Source organism: Haliotis rubra, unplaced genomic scaffold (assembly GCF_003918875.1).
Source record: "Haliotis rubra isolate DU_JTF1 unplaced genomic scaffold, ASM391887v1 Scf249, whole genome shotgun sequence".
NCBI lineage: Eukaryota > Metazoa > Mollusca > Gastropoda > Lepetellida > Haliotidae > Haliotis > Haliotis rubra.
In genome coordinates this window covers 1,058,087-1,083,054 of record NW_025766547.1, presented here as the reverse complement: position 1 = coordinate 1,083,054, position 24,968 = coordinate 1,058,087, and the positions used below count along the sequence as shown (strand labels likewise).

The 24,968-nt window shown below is 39.7% G+C and overlaps 1 protein-coding gene across 1 annotated transcript; it reads left to right on the top strand.

The window, feature by feature from the left end:
* On the top strand, positions 1-24,968 carry LOC124279270 (hyalin-like). Its single transcript, XM_046715092.1, has 9 exons — positions 1-125; positions 238-343; positions 9,497-9,517; positions 16,407-16,571; positions 21,682-21,939; positions 22,583-22,747; positions 23,375-23,529; positions 23,976-24,143; positions 24,678-24,968. The coding sequence occupies exons 1-8, from the start codon at positions 93-95 to the stop codon at positions 24,000-24,002; spliced, it is 930 nt and encodes a 309-aa protein (XP_046571048.1). The 5' UTR covers positions 1-92; the 3' UTR covers positions 24,003-24,143; positions 24,678-24,968.

Here is a 24,968-nt window from a genome sequence, read left to right as displayed (position 1 = left end):
CCTGATAAGAAGGGATTTATTAGAATCCCTGAAGTTTAAAGTGAAGGCTATGGGTATAACAAAGTGAACAGTCGGGATATGTCTCACAACCAATGATCATATCGACAGGGAAGAAGAATATAGAGGTAAGGGTAATCACAAGAAACAACCAGAAATCCTTATGAATCCTTATGATTCATAGACACATACCAAGTCTCAACTCATGGTCCTGTGTTTGAATATATCTTTATGTTTTAGCTGACCCCTGATCCTCCCAAAGAAGTCACCATGTTGCTGGGAACAGTGTGTGTTTTCCCTCTGATAGTGGCTGCAAGTTTTGCCATGGAACCTTCTCATCTCAACGGTAATGACATGTAGACATTAGCAGTAGTCATTCACACTTTTAAACGACAGAACATGCAATATTTTTTCTGGTTTTCAGAAAATGAAAAGTTCACCATGGGTTTAGAGGTGTTCAGTTGTGGCTGTAACGACCTATGTCAGTTACAATCCTGTTTGACTGTGAAATCACTACTCATTAGCTATATTTCTGTCCCCTTAGATCTATTTTCTGGTTCCATATTGTGTGTCACATTGGATTTGAGAAGGGTTGGGTATCAACCAAGGCGAAGCGCTTATCGCGTTCCACATTTTGGAATCCGGCGAACATAAGGTGTTTCAGAAGTGGAGGAAGATGACGAAAACTTCTCCTCTGTGAAGACACCACGTCCTCTGCCAGATTGTGATTATTGTGGACAGGTGTTTAGCAATAAGCACAACTTACAAAGACATTTACACGATAAACAATGTCCTGAAATGGAAAATGATGATAATGGATCATTAAGTGATGTCACACACAACAACAGGAAAAATATGATAGCTGATCTCGAAGAGCAAGATATAAGACAAATGTATTGATGTACGCGTGAGCTGAAAAAGACTTTTTGGATGAGAAACGACAGCTTTACATGAAAAGAGGTTTAAAGGAAGACACAATAGAAGCCAAAAGGAAAAAAAAATAATCTGGATCACTTTTAAATAGACGCATGCACGATTTATTACTTATCTGTATCATAATGCAGTGGGGCCCAAAGACACAAAGAATACTGAACCAAGTACAAGACAGGAATAATCTGTATCATGACGTGTTTTCAAAACTGTACAAATATAAATCTTGGGTGAAAGATTTAACTAAAGATGACAATGAACACATGACATCTGCTGCAGAAAGTGAAGGACAGGAGGATGAGGAGGGGCAATGAGACAATTCACAAAAGATGTTAAGTAGATTATAGGAGTGTTCCTATCCTAATGTCTACTCATTTGAAATGGAGTGAATAAACCATGAAATCTGTATATCTCTCTTGTTTCTTGATGTATATCTGTTTGCTGACTGACATTAGACAACTGTACAATTCTTTATTCTATTACTGATAAACAACCCTATTTCTACTGAATACATTTAACCTACAGTACAGTTCTTAACACCACGGGTCTCCACCTCTTCAAACATTCAAACAGAACATACTATTATCCGTCACATGATGTTTACACCAGTATGACATAGAAGAAGAGTTGATCATGTAAATTTGACATTTGTCATTGTATAGCTACTTGTACAACCACTTGACTCTTCACCCTACTTGAGATATTCAGTGACCACCAGTCCTCAACTGCTTACTATGTCCTGTCTTTAATTCCGGTCAGACACTTAGTGACTGAAGCTGACCCCTGAGCATACATTCATTCTAGGCTGCGCGATTCACGCACTGATAAAATAGTCAGGCTATCAACAGCCATTCTGTGTACAATCTGGCCTTTAAACTACAATAGAACACAATTTCTGGCCAACTTGCCCCGCCACCTTTGTGAGCACAGGAAGCTGAACACATCAACCCTAGTTCCGCACCAAATGGCACCTACTTGAAAATATCTGTACACACATAAGTACAAGCCATGGTGATAAAAATGACAGCCCTAAATACTTAAAATTAGGGTCAGTTTTAATGATTGGATGGATGTGCTTTAAAAAAGCGTAAACATCTTACACTATTTCATCCAAACACAACTGTCTGTGTCCCTCAGTTATGGTAGGTTCAGCGAGCATGCGATTCTGCATTAGTGTAGTGCATAGGCTGTGCCCCATTCACGCACTAAAATTATTGTTTGGCGCATGAATATGCTAACAGCTACAATCGTTTATTTTTCACAGATATGGAAAATAAATACTCAGAATTTCTGAGTTGTTCCTTGTACCAAATCGCGAGTGAATGAAATCTATTTTAAGCTGCCTAGTGTTACCTCACTCTGCAAAGGTTCTGTTTGATTTAACAAAATTTGCTCTGATATTTCACTGTTTTTGACCTGATAAATAGCATCTAAATTTACCTGATGTGCATAGAGTCATATTAATTCTACCTTGAAAAAAGATTTTGCTGTGTGAACACTTGAGTCAGCAAACTCATACCACTCATACCATAATTGAATAATAATCACAGACCACTGAGGTCAACCTAAAGGTTTTCACACACACACCTAGTCCGGAAGGGATAAAAGGAGGGTGGGGCTTCAGGGCTCAAAACTCACTATCCAAACAGTTTGAGTCAGAAACGGACCAATGAATTGCAAATTTTATCATTGTACAAAATTGACACAGAAATATAAATAGCACACATGTTTATCATTTACTAATACCCAACAGCTTTCTTATATGTGAAAATTTTCCGGACTCCACCAAAAAAGTTGTTTAAGAAACTATCATCATTGAAAACGCAAAAGTTGTTATCTGTCGCGGTGGGGTGAAACCGCAGAAACGGAACAGCCACTATCTCGTCGTGCATGGGATACACATGCCTGATGAAAAATGAAGTTGAATGCTGACGTGAAACAGTTGATGATTAAAGTGTACGATTTTTTCCGTGCTGAAGCCAAAAGGCTCAAACCATTTTATGCCATAAATAAATTCCGTAAGCAGGCAGCAAAAGCTTTAGGAGTATTAGCAAGGGTACTGACAAATGTTCTGGAACATAAACATTGTGAGGGTGATGCGAAGCAGGTAGGGGTCGTGTCAAAATCACACAAGTTAAAACATTTGGACTACTTTCAAAAGAACCTTGTAAGGCAGTCTATCAACAAGCTCTATTCTGAAAACAAATACATGTCGCTGAAAATTTTAAAAAAGCATTTGAAGCAGGAACACAACCTCAGAGTATCAAAGTAAGAAAATTTCGGGGAGAATAGGTCAGTACTCTGTGAACGCCCTGATATCGTTCGCTTGAGAAATAATTTTCTCAGGGTTATAAAGAAGAAGCGCGAGGAAGGTTTCGAGCAAGTGTACTTGGTCGAGACCTGGGTCAATGCCTCGCACACTGCCAGCAGTCAGTGGGTACCCGATGGGGGTGATAAGGGGTCACGTAGAAAGCTGCCTCTAGGGAAAGGAGAGAGACTAATCATTCTCCATGCTGGTTGCTCCAGCAAAGGCTTTCTCCCAGGCTGTGACGTGGTATTCAGGGCAAAGTCCACAGATAACAGAGACTACCATTCCGAGATGAATGGTGCGGTTTTCCTCGATAGGGTTAAAAACAAGTTGGTACCAGCTCTACCAGAGAAGTCTTTTATTGTAATGGACAATGCCCCATACCACAGCGTGCATGACCCCGACAGTAAAGCCCCGACATCGAACAGTCGAAAAGGTGATATGATATCATGGCTCGACAAATTTCAGATCCCACGGCCTTCAAAGGCAACGAAGCCTCAGCTATATGAGATCATAAAAAACCCACAAAGGTGAACCTTTCTACAAAGTTGACAGTTACATAAAAAGTAAGGGTCACGATATTCTGCGACTTCCACCCTATCACTGTGACCTTAACCCCATTGAAATGATATGGGGTATTGTCAAAGGAGATTTTTCCAGATCAAACACAACTTTTAGATTACGTGACGTAGAGGTTTTGGTTAAGGAATCCCTTAAAGGTCACATGCAACGTAAAACACAACTTTGCAGATTCTGATACCTTTAAAAATAACGCGCGAAATCGGAGTTCAAACGATTAACGAATTTTCCCCCGAAAATTTCGGGGGAAAACTGGTCTCAACAGCTGGGCTGCGCTCATAGCATGTGTGCAGTGAAATAGGTTCACGCAACTTGGAAGTGGGCTGTCTGGTGAATACTCGGTGAAGGCTTTGGTGTGAGCTATTTTCCTAATGTTTTGTTGATATTTCACAGGCGCGAGCTTTTTTATATGTTATGACAGTAAATAAACTGTTTATATAATTTCATTTGTCTATTTCACCACACGTTCTTCTTACCGAGTCACTTTCTCAGTTCGATACAGAAAAGCAATGTCATTATTTAGCGTTGACAGAATTTCTAACTGTGATATAGATATGTCGTTGTCACAGACAAAACACAATGTCTTGTTTTATTGACACCTGTGTGTCTGCCTGCCTGTCTGCTAATGACAATATTCAATACACAACTGCGATCACTGACCACATGCAATTTGAACTTCAGGCTATACACCATAAACAATACGCATTGATTTATGGCCCGAGTTCGGTCTCTGTCACATTATGTAATTACAAAGACAGGCAGGTGTGATACTTGAACACATCACATGTTATGATGTCTGTTGATTGCAAAATGTTATACACAAAAAATGAGCATGTATTTACAAAACCCAACATCTCTATATATACACACACAATGAGCCGTGAGGGAGGCATCTGCAAATGAACCAGCCGTTACACTTGAGTGCACACCCACCCGCTCTGACTGGGTTCGGTATCCCGGCTGCTTCGTTTCGAGGGAGGTAAACCCAAGTACAAAATATTGCACTTTTGATTTGCGATTATACGCTTATAATTTTGTTTATTTGTTTTTTCATAATCAGCAATGCATATTATATGTCATGAAGAAGTGATAATTGTGTTTTAATTATGTTTGATTTTTTGGTTGCATGTGACCTTTAACAAAATCACGACTGAAACTTGGCAAAACGGTGTCAACAAGGTAGCTAACGTCATTGAACAAGTTTACTGGTCTCGGGATGGCTTACAACAGGCAACTGTGGCACTATTTGTCATCCCTTTAAGTTGTGACTATAACACTGCGACGGACGAGGAACCGACAGGTCTCCCGGAATAGATTTTGAGATGTCTCCCGCCATGACTGGCTGTTCCGTTTCTACGGTTTCACCCCGCCGCGACAGATAACAACTTTTGCATTTTCAATGATGATAGTTTCTTTAACAACATTTTTGGTGGAGTCCGGAAAATTTTCAAATATAAGAAAGCTGTTGGGTACTAGTAAATGATAAACATGTGTACTATTTATATTTATGTGGCAATTTTGTACAATGATAAAATTTGCAATTCATTGGTCCGTTTCTGACTCAAACGGACTGTAAGTATTAACGACTTATACACATGTATAAATATGTATATCTACATGTTAACTGAAATTTCATTTCAAATTTTAACAAATACATAAGTATTTCATGGTGATATTCTAACTTACTTTCAAACAAATTATAATAATTTCATGGATATAAAAATATTCATTTTTGTTTATTTTTCCTTAGATATTTTAGATAATAAATTGTCAAAATATAAAATGTGCCACTGCAATAGTATGAAAGTATACACATCTTTCAATTCATTATTTCATATGAACTTGTCTGCTACCAGGCGATGGCCTTTGGATGGTTGATCCCCATACAACAAAACTGTATGCTGCCTCCAGAGTTTGATATTTTTCAAGGTTACAGCATCTCCAAAAGTCACCAACATGTCCCCAAAAACCTGTCAGCAGATAAACTAACAGTCTCATCCCAACGCCTCTTCAACATTCTTGAACAGGTATTGATAAATTTGAATCTAAATATTTTTCATGAATGTAATATGAGAGCTTTACAAACATATTAAAATTTCATTGTAGTATTTACAAATTTCAAACTCTCAATTATAAAGTATCAAATAATACTAATCCTCAAAGTCACTCTGAAATATTTCTCTCTTTCAGTCTTGGATTCAGTCCAGTGCATGGAAATCTGTCTATGAAGCAGTCAAGATGTTTTGAAAATGAAAGGAATTGTAGAACTGTCAAGATATTCATAATTATTATTTTTTAACTTTAACTTTGGACATTTATTGAAATGCTTTATGTATTTATATATTTTATATTGTTATGAAAATATCATGGATTGAAAAATATCAAACTCGAAAATGATGTTTGAAATGTTTGCATACTCTCTCAAGTCATATTTTTGTTTTCAGGTGAGGAAATTGAGTGATGCAGTGGCAGTGTTCAGACTTCCACATAGACTTCAACAGTGTTTTGATGTGGCCAAACAACTTTCATCTATCACAAGCCTACTGTCTCTATTGGAGAACTTTCAGTTTGTTTCTATCAGTGATGTGCTACCGATTGACAGACAAGAGCGGTTCAAAATCACAGACCTGCTGAAAGCAAATGGTCTCACATTCAAGTCTGTACTCTACTCACATTCACCTGGTGGCAGTATTCCAAATTTGCACTTTATGTGGAAGGAGCCAGTAGACATTTCTGAGATTGAATCTGAAACAACGACTGCCCAGTTGTCAGCTGAAATACAACAACTTGTGCCACATTACCATACGTCGACTTTTTGCAGAAAAGATCAGTTTGGTTGCCAACATGAAACCAGTGTATGTGAGGGAAATCTATGCTCAGTTGACTTGTGATGCAACAACCACATCGTCCTCTTCTGACATTGACAGTCGTGCTTAACTGGTAGTTGACTTGCGAGATCATAATCCAGGGCGTCCTCCCGTTTATGGCAGGTTCTTCGATGAAGTCGGGAACTATGTGAACCCTGTTGTAGAGACAGCTGTACATGAACGAAGACATGAATCGGTCACCTACCTAGCAAAGGCCATGTCCGTCTCACATTTGCTGAATGAAGTGAAGAAAAGACTTCCTCCTGATACACCAGTCCCATCTAAACAGTGGCTTCGTCTGCAGTTTTGGCCCAAAACCCCAACAAGCAAAGCTTCTTTGCAGTATACCGGAACCTTGGAGGTTAAGTATATGGTTCAACAGAGACCACATGTTGATGTTTATTATGCAGCAGCATACTTCAAATACCTGAAAGAATATGCTGTGGAGTTCAGGGATCATATCACAATGTTCTGTATAGACGACAAGCACAAAGTGAATGTTGGAGAGCCAGGATGTCATGTTGCTGCTGTAGATAGAGGACGGCAGGTGTTGGTTGGATTGAATGAAACATTTCAAGTGGCAGATCATGACTTTACCAAGTTGTCGCTCACACCTAGTGTGTGTCTTGAAGTGGATGTACCCAAAGATTTGTGTGGATCATTCTACAGGTGCACTGCACATGTGGGCCTAAAGGACAGTGTGTTTCAGCCATCCTCTCTGCTACGCCATGCAGTGGAACAGAAGTCTATCATTGGTGAAGAACCAAAAGAGATCTTGCTTTTGTACTCAGATGGTGGGCCTGACCACCGAGTTAACTACCTGTCTGTTCAGCTATCTATTATTGCCCTTTTCCTTGACAAAAACTATGATGCTGTTATTGCAGTTCGCACACCACCTGGACATTCATGGATGAATCCATGTGAACGAATAATGTCTATGCTTAATCCCTCTCTGCAGTCAGTTGGTGTAATGAGAAAGGCTTTGGACTCAAACCTTGAAACCCACCTGATGAAATGGAACAGTGTGCAAAACATCAGGGATGCTGCAAAAAAGGTCCCAACACTCAAAGATGCTGTTATTGACAGTGTTTAGCAGCCATTTCGTTTGTTGACAGAATTATTTAAGAATTTGTCTCTGAAAGAAGTCCCCTTTGAAATCTACCCAAGTGCATCAGATGAAGACCTCAAGGAATTTGTTGGTGATCTGAATGTGATAGATGCTACATTATCACCTGACATGACAAAGAAAATGGCTCAGAAGTTACACAAATTTCTTAAGTTTATGGAACAACATTGCCAGGAAAGACACTATTCCTTCTGTGTCAAAAGATGCAGTGACAAGGATTGCAAATTCCACTCTGTACCACGTCTCGAACCAGACGTATTCAGCAAGATTCGATTTTTGCCTGACCCAGTTCTGGACACAGTGAATACAAGAGAAGGCACTCATTCTCTACCATTTCAGGAGGTGTATCGGACAATCACCACAGACAGACCGACCAACGTTAAAACCTGTGAAGACTGATGATGGGCATGATATGCCTTTCAATCCTTCTGCTCATTGTGTGTCAAGAATGCAACAAGCCGAGGTTGCTGCATGCCGCCAGAAAACTAAAAGATAAGGAACTCTTTGACAAGTGCATTGAAGACGTTGATTTTTCTTGTGGATCATGTTTGAAAGATTTCAAAGAAACACAAGATGGTGTTCTTTCATAAGTGTTTGTGAGGAAAGATCTTCAGTGCTCACTACCAGTTGAGATTCCCTACTACAGTTCTGGACTGTATCCCCAAATATACTGCCACTGTGCCTGCAGTGATATTATTGTGGGGCAGGCAGCAGTGGATGTGTATCCCATTTGTGTTGAATGTATCAAGATTCATCCCAAGATAATGAAACGGAAAAGCAAGATGCTTGAGCCAAAAATCAAATCAAAGTAAAGTTGGTATTTACGGTTGTGAACTCAATGGAAGTTTGAACTTTACCTTTCAGGATAGTGAATTTCATTACAAAGTAGTTGATATTGTTTGGAACATTCATTTTGCCGCTGTTCATTTATGGTATGACCAAAGAATTTGGTTTAAAACGTTTGGTTATTGCTCTTGTCACATTGGATACAAATGAATGTGAAGTTGGGTTTTTAAAATTATTGTTCCAGTCACAGGATATTGTTAACGTTTGATCATAATAACTGTTCTAGTCATACTCTCAAAAGGTTTATGAAGGAGGCACGTTATATAAATACTGATGTAAACCATTTTTTCAGTAAACTTTATTTTGAATGAATTTCTGTTGTTTTTTATTACTTTCTGTGAAGAACTAGTAGCATGATAATTAAAAACAAACACACTGTAAATAAAAAAAAAGTTGCGTCATCGAGTCATTTTAGTCTGTATGCATTATACCAGAAACATTTTAATTTTTTTGGGGGGCTAATAGGTTTCCAGTTATTCTACTTCATTCTCAGTGCCTACAAGGTGATCCCTATGAGGTTATAGCTCAAGTCTAAATGTACCACACTGCCCTGCAGACACAATGTATAACAAGGGAAAGGTTATAACACATCATAGTTGTGTTTTTGACATGCTTTGGTTTGCGGTGTTTCGGGGTTGACGTCAATAACGGTTTTGGCAAATCCAGTTTTCAAATGTATAATTATAACTTGTGACCGGATGTTTAAACTTGCAAGAAAGGAAACTGAGGTAACTAACAGTTCCTGTACATTCCTTTACGATGCACCATCAATCTTATGCACATATGAAATCCGAATGAATGGCAGATTATGTCCAGTCACTCCCTATTTCCTATATGTTACAGGGATCGAGAAAAGAGTCACCTGTAAGTATCCTTCAACTACTCATGAATTCTAGTAATATATCTAGTACCCTCATTAATCTAGTTTCAAAGATTGTACATTTTCAGAAAATGATTTATGAAGAGGGAGTTTTGTTCCCAGTCACCCTGGATGCGCCGTGATCAGGAGGGAATCTCGCGGTAGGTGAATAGATCTTGTGGGAGGTGTCGAGAGTGATAGAAGGGAGAAATCGTTCAGTTGGAGCAGGGCTATGATTGTATCAACTCATCCATACATCGATCACCGTTCAGCGCACTTCTTCACTTCCAACTGACTACATATTTCATACCAATGACGTTCTTCCGCCTGATTACAAATAGCTGTTATATATTTCATGGACACTGAACACGTAATGAGGATTCCATCTCGAAAGCAAAAATGGTGATTCATGCAGGGCCTGCCAGGTTCCTCTCTCCAACCCAGAGTTCCATGCGCCAACACGAAATGGACAGGGGAACTAGCTCAGTATTGCGCTCGCGTGGTCCTGAATCTGCGTACGGCTATAAAATCACACAGAAATGTAAAATATTAAATTTCCTATCCGTTGGTATAAACATAGGTGCGACTACCTCGACGGTTTGAGAAATAGACACTGCTATTATGACTGCGTATCTTATAGTGAGCAACACGCTCACCTGTTTGTCATCAATTTAACGTAAATGAAAAATAATATTTCCCAACACCCGAATATTTTTTAGGATAAGAATTTTCTTTGATTAGTAGCTATTTCTCTTCAAAAGTATGCCATCAAAGGTGCAAAAAGATAGCTTTTGTGCACGGAACTATTAGAATATGGTTGTAAGGTTTGTCCAAATTAAGACATGACATTGTATATATATTTTCAAACAAGTTTCGTATAGATATTGTTAGGGTCTGATATCCTGTCATCACAATATTTTTAATCGAATAGGAATTGATTATATTATCGAAAACAATGATAGAGAATCATAGAACGTTTCTGACATACACGCACCTGGTCAATCAGTATACATAATTGTTTTTTCTGTAAAACGAAACAAACAGTTTCAATGAACAAGACAATTCTTTTAAATATGTGTGCATATGCATTTCATAGAATGTATAAATCATTTTCAATAATATTATCAGTTTTACTTGTAAGGTTGAATTAAATCACTGCTTATTAAGTTGTCCATATGGAACTGCAATATTAGTCCCAATGTATTGAATATTGTACATCATTGGAACTAAAGTACATGTTGGAGTTATGACTACGTTTCATCTTCTAACACGTGTGCAAAGGTTTAATATGGTGTACTACACTAAATGTGTCAATATCTTATGTAAATATTATTCAACAATCAAAAACTTTCAAAGAATAAAAAACGTATACCTTATAGTCCAGTTCAATAAGGGTTGTTATCTCCCTTCAAATTTACCTCCCCTTTGTAGCTCGATTGTTCACTGAAACTTCCGGAGAGCAAAAAATGGAGGACGGTCATCCAATTACCAATGACGCGGATGGAGTGAAAGGAAACGCTTCAAAGTCTGCGTATCGACACTACTGTTGTGTTTGTAGTAATTATCGTGGGAAGATCGTGAATGGAAAAAGTGTCACTTTTCACCGCTTTCCAGCAAAAAAAGACCTTACAAAAGGCTTGGTTATGGCAAATACGAATTGTCAGTAAACATTTTCAGTTCAGTGAAAAGAATGACAGATTGTGTTCATCGCATTTCAGTAATGACAAATACATTACTGATAAAAGTGTACCCACAGTATTTATCCTGAAAAACGGATTTACTAAGATCGTTGAAAGCGACAAGGTGAGAAAAAAATGTTTTCTGATGCTATATTTTCACAATCATTGGGCCCCAACATCTACATATTTATAGATCTATTAGACTAAATGCAATCAAAATATTTTATGAGATCTCTAAACACACTAAATAATGTAAAGAAGCCCAGATACTCTCTTCATTTTCCTAAAGCTGAAACAATCTAGGCATGCCAGATTTAATAGACTTTGCTTTGGCTTGTTTGTGTATTTGTATGACAAGCCACTCTTGTAAATCCTGCTTCATTTTCAACCTGTGTTCAAGTTATAGAACTATTGGTTTTATTCAGCACACATTACTTAATGTGTGATTCATTTAAACGTTTTACTGCACCAGTCATTTGTATGAAACATATCTAAACAGGTAGCTAAATCTGGCATTAATCATGTTAATCATATGCTTTTAATTTTTTCAGGTAACTGAAGAGATTGTTGAAGAAATCACAACGTCTCCTGAGAATGCAGATTCTGATAGTGATGCAAGTGTAACTAGAAATGCAGTGTATTCACATGTTGTGGATCTTTTCTACACATCTTCAACTATGCTTCATGTTTATTGTGCATACATCAGATATTAGCACATGTGTCAATAAATGTGTAAATGTCATTCACAGGAAAAGTTCATTCAAGTTTGCAGACCGACAATAGTATTGCACACTCATCGGTTTCATCTGTTTCTTGTCAGACTGACACAGTCAATGAAATAAAGGCATTTAAAACTGTATGAATTCAAGTCTGTCGCTCATCATGGTTATGATTAATTTCTTCAACCTAAACAGTGCGACATTAAGAAGGGTGGATGCCCATCAGATTTGAAAATCTCCCCGGTAGTTCGTGTCTGATTGTAATAAAGTATCAAAGCAGTGTGGACTTTTTCAGGTTTTCTAATGCCTGGATGGTATAATGACTGATCCAAATTGATCCCATTTCTGTGTTTTTTTACCTCGATATTTAATCATGTCATGTAAAAATATGACGTCTATTACGTATGATATTAAAAACACCCATTTGATTTATTTGAATCCGTAAACTAAAGAACCCTACTTTGCCATTGCTAGAAGAATCTGCAAATTTACTTAGGTAAATAGGTACATACAGTTTTAGCACATAGCAAATGCTTATATGTATTTCTTTTGCAACAATGAAGTTATGTTCGTATTCTCAAAACAGAGTCGGCCCATAAGTTTTCAAATTTGGTCAAATATGGTCAGAGAGTGCTCACAGTGCGGAGAGGTTGTAGACTTTTTTGAGTCCAGAATTAAATTGTGATGTGCTTTATACAAATCAAACAATCGTACGATTGGAATGTTCTCAACATTTGTATCCCATTTTCGTATGCTCGATGGCTCGGGTAGTACTTCGCCAAGTGGTGTAGTAAACCGGGTCACCTTGCGTTCTTGATTCTCTCTGATGTCATCTTCCTGAATCTCGCTTAGCGGCCGAAAACGACGTTTCCCAATCCCGCGCGCTCGAATGAGAAGCTCTGCCTTTGTCCCTGATACTTGGGTGCCTCGTTCTCGCAAGTAATCCTTCAGGACGCGAACAAGAAGTTTATCCAGGTCATTCGTTGCGCTTTGCTTACTTTCCGCCATTTTGACACAGATATTTTGCTCTCCGGAAGATCGTTGCATTGTGGGAAAACAAAGGGCGACAATCCGGAAGGGAGATAACAACCCTTATTGAACAGGGCGTATATTGAACAAGGCTATTTGAGATACTGAAATTAGTTTCATGAAGAAATATCTGAACGATACGCAAAATGTACATACAACAATGTTGACCTATGACATCACTACCGATGACCCATTTCTTACAAAATGGCGGCTTCGCTGACAAGGGTACACAGGATTTTGCGAGGTCTCTTCACTTGATTCATTAATTATCTGATTCTCATATTTCAAAACACGCAGCAAATAACGCGGTTAATCGCGATTTCGTTTTGTGTCAAAAATGGCGACATTTACGATGAAGCATACTATAGTATTTTGAAAGGCTATTTTATGAAATTTAACTTTCTCAAGAAACAGGGAATTTCCCGCAGAATTCACAACTGCGAAGTGTGTGTCTGTGCATGATGTACAAACAGAAACCAACATCAACCAACCAGAGGGCTTAAGCTTGCTTCGACCACACACTTGTTTTGTGTGGATATATCGTCAGCCATTTGTGTCAAGATCGTTTAGTTGAGAGTCAAAATCGGGTTTCAATCGACTTGCAGAAATAACAATAAAGCATTGGTAGGTGTCATGACCGGTGCTCGATAGGCCAATCATCCATGATTCTGTTTCCATTAAGTTTTAATTGATTGCATGCGATGGTAGCGTAGCGATCGGCAAAGCAGTAGGGTGGGGTGCCTTGTCATAATGTATTGCACTGTGAAGCATTTTGAGTCGGGGGTCATCTCAAAAACAATATTTATTTGATAATTAATCCTCGCAAAGACACGAGGGCCTGTGGATGAAACGGAGTAGTTTACTGTAGGAGGCTGTACAGGCGAAGAGAACTCACTCTCCTACCCAGAGTTCCATGCGGCTAGCATAGTACCTCTGCCACAGGCCAGAAGGATGTGACGATTCCTCACATCTTGCACCGTCATTCAATATAATGTGCATATTTCTGAACTCTTTTATTTTTGACGAGTCTACATATCTAATTAATTAATCATCTTTGATAGAATGGATTAGTTTTACTAAAGCAAATATCCTTAAACGTGTAACACTATTTCGATTTGCGTAGCGATACTTTGTTTACATAGATTGTACGGCCCCACGTACTGCCATCGAAGCCGACGGAGTAAACGGTGCAGCCCATTTGATATATAAATATGTATTGTCATGCAGGCGCTTGAAAGACCTTTGTAAATATCAATTGTTCTTATTTCTTGGAAACGTCTTTTCAAAATTCTTACTTTCTGTTATTTTACGTATTTTATGTCAATATTCACGAGAAATAATAGTAAACGTAAATATTCGTTATATTTGCGTGAAAGGATCGTCGCTTTTCAAATACACATCCTAATTTCCCTATGCAAAAAATGTTTTGATCATAAGCTTGTCAGAAAACTGTCAGCGAATAAAATCATCTCTGATGTATGAACGAGACAAATATGCATGTAATTAATACATGTGGACACCGGCGGCCGAGCATACAAATTAAACCTCCTATGCAAATATTCCAAACTTTCCTCGCGGATGACGTTAGAAAGGTATACGTGTGTTTTAGAGCGGTTATGTGCGCCAGCATTTTCTTCGCACACACTTTCCGTAAAGATGCCAAATGACAAAAAATCGTAGCACAGTGCTTTCATCGGTACACTATCAAAAGCGGAGACATTTATTGTTTTATAACGCATAACAAAATTTTGGACAACATTTAGCTGTGTCTATTTCTCAAACCGCCAAGGTATTTGCACATATATTTTAACAACGGATAGGAAATGTTATATTCTAAATTCCTATGTAATTTTATAGCCGTACGCAGATCCAGGACCACGCGAGCGCAATACTGAGCTAGAGCGGCATTATCCTCCTCGCGGTCGTCCCTACACAGACAGTCGGAATACCGGACTAGTGACAGTTTAGATATGAACATATATAGAGGATATTATATGAGTACCCATGTCATACTATGTTTACGACACGAGTGCCTAAATATTGGTATTTCCTGAGCGAGAGCGAGGGATATACCGATATTTAGGCACTAGTGTCGTAAACATAGTATGATAAGGGCACGAATATAATATTCCATTTTTTACCGAAGTCGTCAAATTCAGGAAAATAACCCAAAACTACTTTCAAACATAAGGTTGTCTACCCGCCGTCGCCGCATGTAGAACGCAACGTCACAGAAGAAACGTGACGTCATATATAGCATTGTTCATGACGTCACGTCACCATGACAAAGTGATATTTTTCCCAAGGGCATCGTATGAAAAATATGAACCCCGATATTTTCGCCCTCGTATGTAATGAATATAGTTATTGACAACCATGGACAGATGTAGAGACAACAGTGGAAAGGTACAGAAACAATAGCATTGCCTTGGACCAGTTGATGTGATAGCAGACACGGCCAAGAGGATGACCAGTTAAGGTCATACATGTCATACATAGTAAGTTTTGAAAGGGACAGAGTGGGACGGGTGACAAATCACTGTACAATACTGTGGGAATGGGAATTAAAAATAAAGACAATCGTCATATAAATAACTGCAATTAAGACTTACTTGTATTGGCTACGTAGTTCTTCGTCTTTTGAAATATATGGACGATCGCTGTCCTGCATTAGTCGCTGTGACTGTAACGTATCTCTGCCACATGCCTTGATTATTAGCGCTATGAGCATACCTTGTGTGGAGTTTGGCGCTATATAAATCGACACATTATTATTATTACATGCAGCCATAATGTGACGATTTGCCACGTCTTCCACAGTCCATTCAAGATGTTGATTCACAAATCAATACAAAGGTATCACCATGGCAGTGCCAAACGTTTTTACTCTTTACTTCAGACGAGTCCACACATGAAATGAAACATGTTTGATGGAATGGTTTAATTGCACTAGGAAAATATACTAAAACGTTTGATATCAACTTCTTTGAGAGGCATTTAGATGTTGGAGCAGTAAGGTAGGATAACAATATATGGATGAATAACGTCTTTATTGCTGTGAGAGTGACGTTTCGGTGTAGGTTATAACACCGTTATCAAGCAAGTGATGAACAGCATAAGGATGAAGGAGCATATATACAAGTTAGAGCAGATGTTTGTACAGTACAATGGGGATTAGGAATCCAGACACAATAACAACACAAGGGCTGGAAGCCAGACACAATAACAACACAAGGGCTAGATGAACGCGTGAACAATTCAAGCCTGCAAAGTACACAATGGGAAGTTATTCATCCAAATATTGTTATCCTACCTGTGTCATATCAACACCCATGGGTGATATCACTTGTGAAACCTACCAGTCAAGGCCCAGATAAATCTGGAGATTTGACTTTCAATTTTGACAAGGAACTGTATACAATGAATCCAGACACACTGTGTGAAGGTGTTGGGTCATCTACTTTTAGCCTGTACTACTCCAAGGGTCCCTTTCGGAACAGTTTCGTGTCCAAATCCTTCGAACCTGTTTCAAGCGATAACTTGTTCTCTCAGCTGTGACCATGGATACACATCTAACTGCGGCTCTATATCTTGCTTTGCTGGACATCTGACTGTAACGGAATCTTGTACAGGTAAGTTAAGGAGTACATTGCGCTCTCTTATTGTGTTTTATTGCAATGTTTTGTAATTGTTAACCACTCATATGAAATATCTTAAATATTTTGAAATGCCCACCAGATACGTTAAAAGTATCCGTTGTAAATGGTCAAGCGTCACACTTGTTGTGGGTCAAAATGTCGTTGTTATACAAGACCTAATCACCATAGGATCATTTTTTTTATTTCTATGAGTCCGGTCGTCCCGCCGAAGACCCGGGCTTGATTCCCCACATTGGTACAATGTGATTTTGCTGGAATATTGCTTAAAGTGGCGTGAGGCCATACTCACCCAGATACCCATTGGCGAATGTTTCTTTGTCAGAAATCAGATGTCCCCCGCCAAGAGTTAGTAATGGTGTCATTCACTGTGGAACCAACACAGTTCATAGACTCGATGACGTCTGTTACCTACGGTGCAATGCTGGTTATAAACTTGGCTCGTCTTCCTCGGTCAAGTGTTTGTCAAGCGAAACCTGGTCAACTCCGCTAGTCTGTTTGGTATATGTTTCTAAAATGCACGATATGACAGTGAAATAATACAATGTGGCATGATCAAACACTACAAAACGTTTCTTATACTGTTACTATTTATTCGTGAGACGAAAGTACCGAGGCATGGTTGTGGTACAAAAACAGATCTTGTTCCTAGGTTAGCTCCAAGAATGATCTGGTAACGAGCACCCACTGCTTTCCTATCTGCTAAAATAGTCACACAGATTAAAGGAACAATGTAGAGTTAACTATAATTTATGGTATGTATGAAAATTGAGCAGGTCATCAACTAAAATGAGAGGATCACTTCATGTGACGGTAACGATGATCTGAGATGAATATTTCACTCGTACCAAGGGCAATGCTACACAGCAGAGCCAAAGAGAATAAAATATACTTTACAAATTTAGTTTAAAATAACATCTTCTTCGTGCATTTTGAGGAGTGCGGAGAAAGGGACAGCCAGGTGTTAGAGAAGCACGTGCACAAGTTCCCACCAAGTAATTGATTCATTAGCCTGTGCTGTGCCGTCTCCATCCTTTTTCGCACACCTGGCTGTCCCTTTCTCTGCACCCCTCCCTCGTAACAAATAGTGAACTGTGTCAAAATTTTAATGATAGTTTCTTAAAGAACTTTTTTGGTGGAGTCCGGAAAATTTTCAAATATAAGAAAGCTGTTGGGTATTAGTAAATGATAAACATGTGTACTATTTATATTTATGTGGCAATTTTGTACAATGATAAAATTTGCAATTCATCGGTCCGTTTCTGACTCAAAGGGTCTGTAGGTAACGCTAATAGCTCTTTCCCCGTGTGGACCCAAGGTAGAATACGTCTTCAGCACCCCATTGTTGGTCGTAAGGGGCGACCGAATTGGACAACCTATTTGCCGTGAGTTGCGTCCCTGTGTCGGTGGAGGAAGGGATTCTGGTGGTTGAGGGCATTGGTTCCAGGTACAACGTTCCTTTGCCCAACACACCACTTCGGCCCTGACCTCACCTTGAGTGGTGGAAGAATGGGCCCGGTTCTCTCAGTCGGCTGGTCACGCCAAGCCCTGTGCATTGTGAATATTTTTGCCTATTTAACCCATTGTTGGGTCTTGGTCATTTCGATTTCCTAATCATAAATTATTGCTATATTAAATTGCCTAGAATCCTATGTCAGAAGTCGGTGGCTCGTGGGCCAATCTGGTGATGTTGGCCTCCAAATTTACTGTATGTCCCGACTGCCTCCGTGGTGTAGTGGTTAGAGCGTCCGCCCGGAGAGCGGAGGGTCGCGGGTTCGATCCCCGACCGCGTCATACCAAAACGCGTTAAAATATGGTACTTGTTGGTCCCTGCCTGGCGCTCGGCATTAATGGGTACAACAAGGACTGGTCGGCTCGGAGTCAGTATAATGTGTCTGAGTGGGGTATTCATGATTCACTGCGGCATGGTATCTCAGTGAGCTAGCACTATAAAACCAGCTTAAGTCTGGGCTAGTACAAGCAGCCGCACATACACACACAAACGCATGCACGTCGTCAAATGAGCGAAATTTTCTCAAGCACGACGTTAAATCAAATTTCACCTCACCTCACCTGTATGTGAGGACCAACCTGACATTCAGTTTGATATACAAATACTGCTAAATACTGGCAGGAATATAACATCCCTGTATCGCTGTTATCAGCATCTTTGAGATCAGCTGCTATTTGACATCGTCCATATTGACACTCCATGGTGGGTGGGGAGCAGGGATGCCGAATGTTCTTCCTTTCATCATGGCATCCCCACAAGCTGGTTTATATCGTAATGAGAAAAAATAGACGCCCAGACGAAATAGATCGTCCATCTGAAACTATTTCCGTAAACGTTGATTCTTGGGATCGATTTCTTGTGATTAAGGCTGAAAACTTTCTATCGATCAAACTCAACCCCATCGCAATTTCGAAAGCTGTGTCTGGAATTTGAGGAGAAGTAAAGAACGTTACCCGTCTCCGTAATGGCTGGTGGACTGAGCACGGAGACAGCAATCTCTGTTGTCTGCCAAGACCTTTGCCAATATGGAGGTTGCTGTGGCTGTACACAGACAGTCGACCTCTTGTCGTAGTAGCATAGGAGACAGAGCTCGTTGTCTCTGTGATACGTCAGAGGAGGACATAGCTTTGGAGCACGAGGATCAAGGAGTTACGGAGGTGAAACGTTTCAGCTTCAAGAAAGATGGCAATATCACTTAAACCAATAATTATGCCAATCAAAGAAAACATCCCTTACGCAGTCAAAACAGGTTTTTTTTAACATCGGAGTGGATGTCCTCAATCCGCTCCGATGTTACAAGTGTCAGCATTTCGGTCATGGGTCTCATTCATGTTGAAGTTCTGTGGTGTGTCATCGCTGTGGAGAGTTCAGACTGTGTGAATATTTTCTTTTTATATCACAGTTTTTAACACAAAATGTCAAGACCGAGTTGGGTCAACCCTGTCTAATCAAACAACCCTTCTTCACTTATACAGATCACTTATCCGCTCGAAACGTGATTACGTTTCCATCGTAAATGGTAGGGCCTGTAACAGCAACCTAAAACTGTTAGATTCTGTCCACCACCAAGGTCTTAGACTTTGTCTTGGATCCTTCCGAACGTCTCCTGTTGACAGTCTCTACGTCCAGGTTGATGAGCCATCTCTTAAACAACGCAGTATATAATTTCTAGTTTAGTGAGTATGTCACTAAACTATGTTCTAATGATTCCAACCCTGTCTGTAATTCCCTCTATGGGGATATGTACAACACGTCTTCTCTTATTCCGCCTTCAAGAATAAGAATAAAAACGTGTCTCCTTCCTAGTGATACCACAAGTTGATCTTACATTGATCACAAACAAGAAATCCGAAACTAATGAAGTACAGTGTAGACGAGAATTCACTCAAATATAATACATACAAATCCTAATTTAAATCTTTATTTACAGATGGATCCAAGGATGGAGGCGCAATTGCTTGTGTCGCTGTCATTGGATCCAGAACATTATCATCCAGATTACCAGATGACAGCTCAATATTTACATCAGAAGTGGTGTTTGAAGTATTGTGGTATTGTAAATTTATTGTCCTCCTGTGGCGGTACGTAAGTCCCAAAACATTCGAAGTAGATTTAAGTTTTTGGACGTAGTGTATTTGTGATTATAAATGATGGTAAAATTTGACTACAATTGCTAGCGGCTGATTGGATGATGTAAATCGAGCTGCATGTAGGGTCCATGCAGGTAGCAAAAGTACCGTTTTTATATTGTATTGACCGTAATAGTTGTTTAATTTTATAGTGCAAGCCTAGTGTTACATTTTCATTGCATCGCAAGGCACAATATACACTGCTTTTGAACACTACACAGCAATCTTTTAAATAAATTGGTGACCTGTGCACTACTGAAGAAATCCCACGTGCTATGCACATGTTTACCGCACCTTTTCCTGTGAAATTATAATTGACTATACAGTTGTCCAAACGAACACGGTACTTGAAAGCTCACTTGGAACACAACGCAAGACTCGTCAGGTCTTCTGTGTGTAGATAAGTGTTACATTGACGTATACATACATACATACATACATGCATGCATGCACGCACGCACGCACGCACGCGCACGCACGCACGCACGCACGCACGCACGCACACACACACATGCATGCATACATACATTTGTATAGCGCCGATATCCAGCTCAGATGCTCAAAGGCGCTTTGTTTTTCCCTCGATCACTGGATGCCAATCGCAACGGCACGTAGTATTATGAATCTCAACTCCCTGGGGAGCATACAACTCTTGCGGTCACTAGGCGCACCGAGTTAGTGTGGCTTTCCCATCCTTACGAGATACCCATTCACAGCTGGGTGTTGTGGGACATATAGTCACAGTACTTTGTCTAAGTTTACTGCACGTTGATGTACCCGCAACTAGGTGTTTGCACGTATTCATGTGGCCACCATCTGGTCATATACCAACGGATTCGTGGGTTCTTTTAAGTGCACAGGGTCGTGTACTAGTGGTGTTCCAATGATCGATTATAATCGATAATTGATCGGTTACCCTTTTCCGATGCGATAATCGATAGCAAAATTTCATAATTGATTGTCGCTAATAATTCTTACGAAAACAATAATGAATACCCAACTCAGACCACAAGACAACTGGCAGTTACCGATAATCATAACTTCTATCCGCTTTATTCACAGAAATCATAATCATATTGTTTCTACTCACGCCTCAAAATGAAATGTTTACTGTACACTAGGGGTTGTGACAACACTGAAAGAGTCTGCACACAAAGTTGACTCCAAGGTTTTTACACCCGGTCACAGGTGGGCTCGATCCCGTCACCTCAAGCTCTCTGGATCACTAGCCTGACGTTTTAGCCAGTTCGCCCACCACGCCCCACGTATAAGTTCTCTCGTCACGATATGGCTGAAATATTGCCGACGTGACGATTTACCTCACTCATTGGTTGTAGATGACAGAACGTGGTGAATTTCTTTGACCAAGAAATGTGTATTAGGATATTGAAGTAAATGCATACCAGTGCATGCTTCAAAAGATAGCTACTTTTTTTCTTCCCAGACACGTCTCCTCCGGTGATCATCAACTGTCCTTCCAGTCAGACTCACTTCCTAGAATCAAACCAAGCAAAACTAAACATCACGTGGTCAGAGGTCAAGGCTATGGACTCTCCGAAAGGAGACTTGGTGAACGTGACCTTGACCTCCAGCTTACGACCCGGAAGCGCTTATCCAGCAGGGAACTACTCAGTTCGGTACGATGCCAAGGATGACGCAGGAAACAAGGCCTATCCATGCTCTTTCACCGTGTCAATAGCAAGTACGAATGAGTCATACACATGATCTTCAAGCATTAATATGCATACGTATGGATATACTTGAGGTCAACTATGCAGATTAACTCAATTCATCTATGTCATTTGGGGGGTAAATCTTAGATCATTTATTGACAATTTACAACAAATGTATTAACGATAATGGCAGCGATATGGAACCACGCTGTTTTGTAATGCATAACGCATTGTCTTGTTTTAACAGTGGATTTGGAGGCGTTATAAAGTGTGAAAGAGATGTTATATTCTAAACCCAAAGTTTAACCAAAATCTGTGAACCACATTTTGACATTAATCATTTATGAATATCTAATCTGAAAATGTTTGGCTGTGTTGCTGAGACCTATACACGTCACTGGTGCTCTTCGATGGAAATAAAGTCAGATTGCCTCGATATTGCCTCATCACATCATCAACAAATCCCCAAACTGCTGTATTATATTCATAAAAGCAAAAGTAGGGGTATCAAGAGAATCTAGCTTTGAACAGATTTGATGCCCAATTGTCGACCGGTGTGGAGCAATGAACACATGGATATTATTGCACAAGGGATATATTTATGTTCTGCTTGCAGTGTGTCGTGTGCGTTCTTGTGTTACATCCGTATTAACAAATCCATACTTTTGACAGCCTGTCCAAGCGGCTCCTATATCAAAGTGTCAAACAGCAATCTTGATTGTGTTCCGTGTCCTACTGGAACATACCAGGAACACGAGGGACGCCTCACGTGTGTTCCATGTGCAGCCGGTTTGACGACAACGTCCGAGGGGTCAAATTCCTCGTCCAGCTGTAAAGGTAAACTCAAAGAAAAGTAGTGTGGTTGCACACATCTGTGTTTGTTGTTATTAAACGTATTTAACATTACTCCAACTACCTGATGGTTGAACTGAACCAGACAATCCAATGAACAAGTTAGTAATCCAATGATTATTAAAAACAACGAACCGTGCAAATATCATAGGTTATCTGTATTACCTCTATCACAGAAAACACATCTGGTTTATGATACTTAGATAAGAACATGTAAACTGTATTTAGATGTAGCACTGAGTGAGTATGGTTTTACGCCGCTTTTAGCAATATTTCAGCAATATCACGGTGGCGGACACCAGAAATGGTCTTCTCTAGGTTACCCACTGCCCTTTACCTGTAGCACCACAGCACATGATTTCCTTTCAAATGTTGTCATCTATTAACGAATATATACACAGTGATACGTTATTCTCTAATACAATCTTGGCACATACAACAGCCACGTTGCTTTGTCACATTATAGGCAACCTGAACACATATTGTCCTGTATCACCACGGGTAATCTTAGGACCTTTCAACACACACACCAGCCACATATTGTTCTCCAACACTACAGGTAATCTTGAGACCTTCCAACACATGCAGCAGCCAAATATTGTTCTCAAACAGGCCGCTGTAGTCCTGGCAGCTACTCCACCAATGGCATGGAACCCTGTTCCCTGTGCCCTATAGGATCATACCAGTCTCGGCCAGGATCCAAACAGTGTGATGCGTGTCCCGTGGGAAGGGTGACAAAGAACAAGGGGGAAAAGGACCTGGAGACTGTACGTTCACGTTTGTATTTTCATGATATTCTAATTTTGTTCAGTTGTAGTAGATGCAACTGACGAGAGGCCGCATTGAAAATATTTTTCTCATTGGTTGATCTTTGGAAGAACCACAAAAAACACCTGACTCTGTAATATGACCGAAATACTGTTCAAAGAAACTAAATATAACCCAGACACTACATTGTTCACAAGACCTTCGCGAATCTATTCACACAATAAACGCTTTCCACTTTCATACGACATAACAGCTCCAAGTATAGTTGATGTACGATTGAGGCTACTGTCACAAACACACACAGAGTCAGGGCATGTTCGTGTGTTCACCTGAACATAACGAGAAGAGATGGAAGTCAAAATAGGCAGTTGCATTGGACATCAGGTTTGTAGTTGTTTGAAAATCATTTTGTAAGTCTACTGCTGTCGATCTATTTTTGTAACAGGCATATGTCCCCGAGGTTTCTTTGTGATGGACATCTTGCTCAGTAAAACATGCACGGTTTGTCCCAAAGGAAGCTACCAAGACCAGGAAAATAGTCACAAATGCGTGTATTGCGCCTGGGGTCTCTCTACAATTGCAGATGGTTCTGTCTCCAAGACGGACTGCAGAGGTATGGAACATATAAATAGGTACTGGAGGCTTGGAACGAACATGAATTAAATAGGCTTGTTGCAAACAGAGAAATGAATATGTTGGGATGTTGCTAGTTCGAATTACATCATGGAGTTTGTATGTGCATATTTTATTTTAAACTACTCAGAGTGCATTATTATATGCATAGTTAAAATTCAACTATCATGTAAGACTTCTACAATTCAAATACAATTCAAATGTAAAACCCTCAAAGCAGATCTTCGAGAGAGTATATCCTCTCACACTGCTACTGAGATCGCAGGACCCAGGCACCTACAATACTGTGAACAATAGGTTCATATTTCGTGAAAACCGTTTACCATTTCACTGAAATATATTTCTGGGTAAAAGGGATACCAAATATAACCATTGGTTTTTACACTTGTCCGGACTACGAGGGTTCCACTGTATCTACTGGCCCTGCTTTACGTTTCTGGCATTCCCAGTATCCCTTTTGTTCAGAATCTGTCTGTTTTCAGTCAAAACTGACTCCATGCCACTGCTATTACAGCTCCTTGTCTGCCCGGAACTTCTTCATCTGATGGCCTTCAACCGTGTACACCATGTCCGAGGGGCTCATATCAAAGCTCACCCGGAAAAACAAACTGTGACCTTTGCCCTAAAGGTCACACAACCAATGCTACAGGTGCTCTAGTGTCGACTGACTGCACAGTGTCTGGTGTCTGAATACAACATGTGTGTCGTGCTCAATAAGTACAGAATCATATTCTCACAATTTGGTGTTTAACTTGTTGCTGTATTTGTGAATGGTATTAAAATCCCCAGGGAATATTGTATTCTT

Bases quoted from the DNA above. Each gene is read 5' to 3' on its own strand.
- LOC124279270 (XM_046715092.1), top strand. From the start codon at position 93: ATGATCATATCGACAGGGAAGAAGAATATAGAG. The intron at 9,518-16,406 runs GTAAGTATCCTT...ATCTACTTTTAG, and splicing joins GATCGAGAAAAGAGTCACCT to CCTGTACTACTCCAAGGGTC. The intron at 23,530-23,975 runs GTACGTTCACGT...TTTTTGTAACAG, and splicing joins GGGAAAAGGACCTGGAGACT to GCATATGTCCCCGAGGTTTC.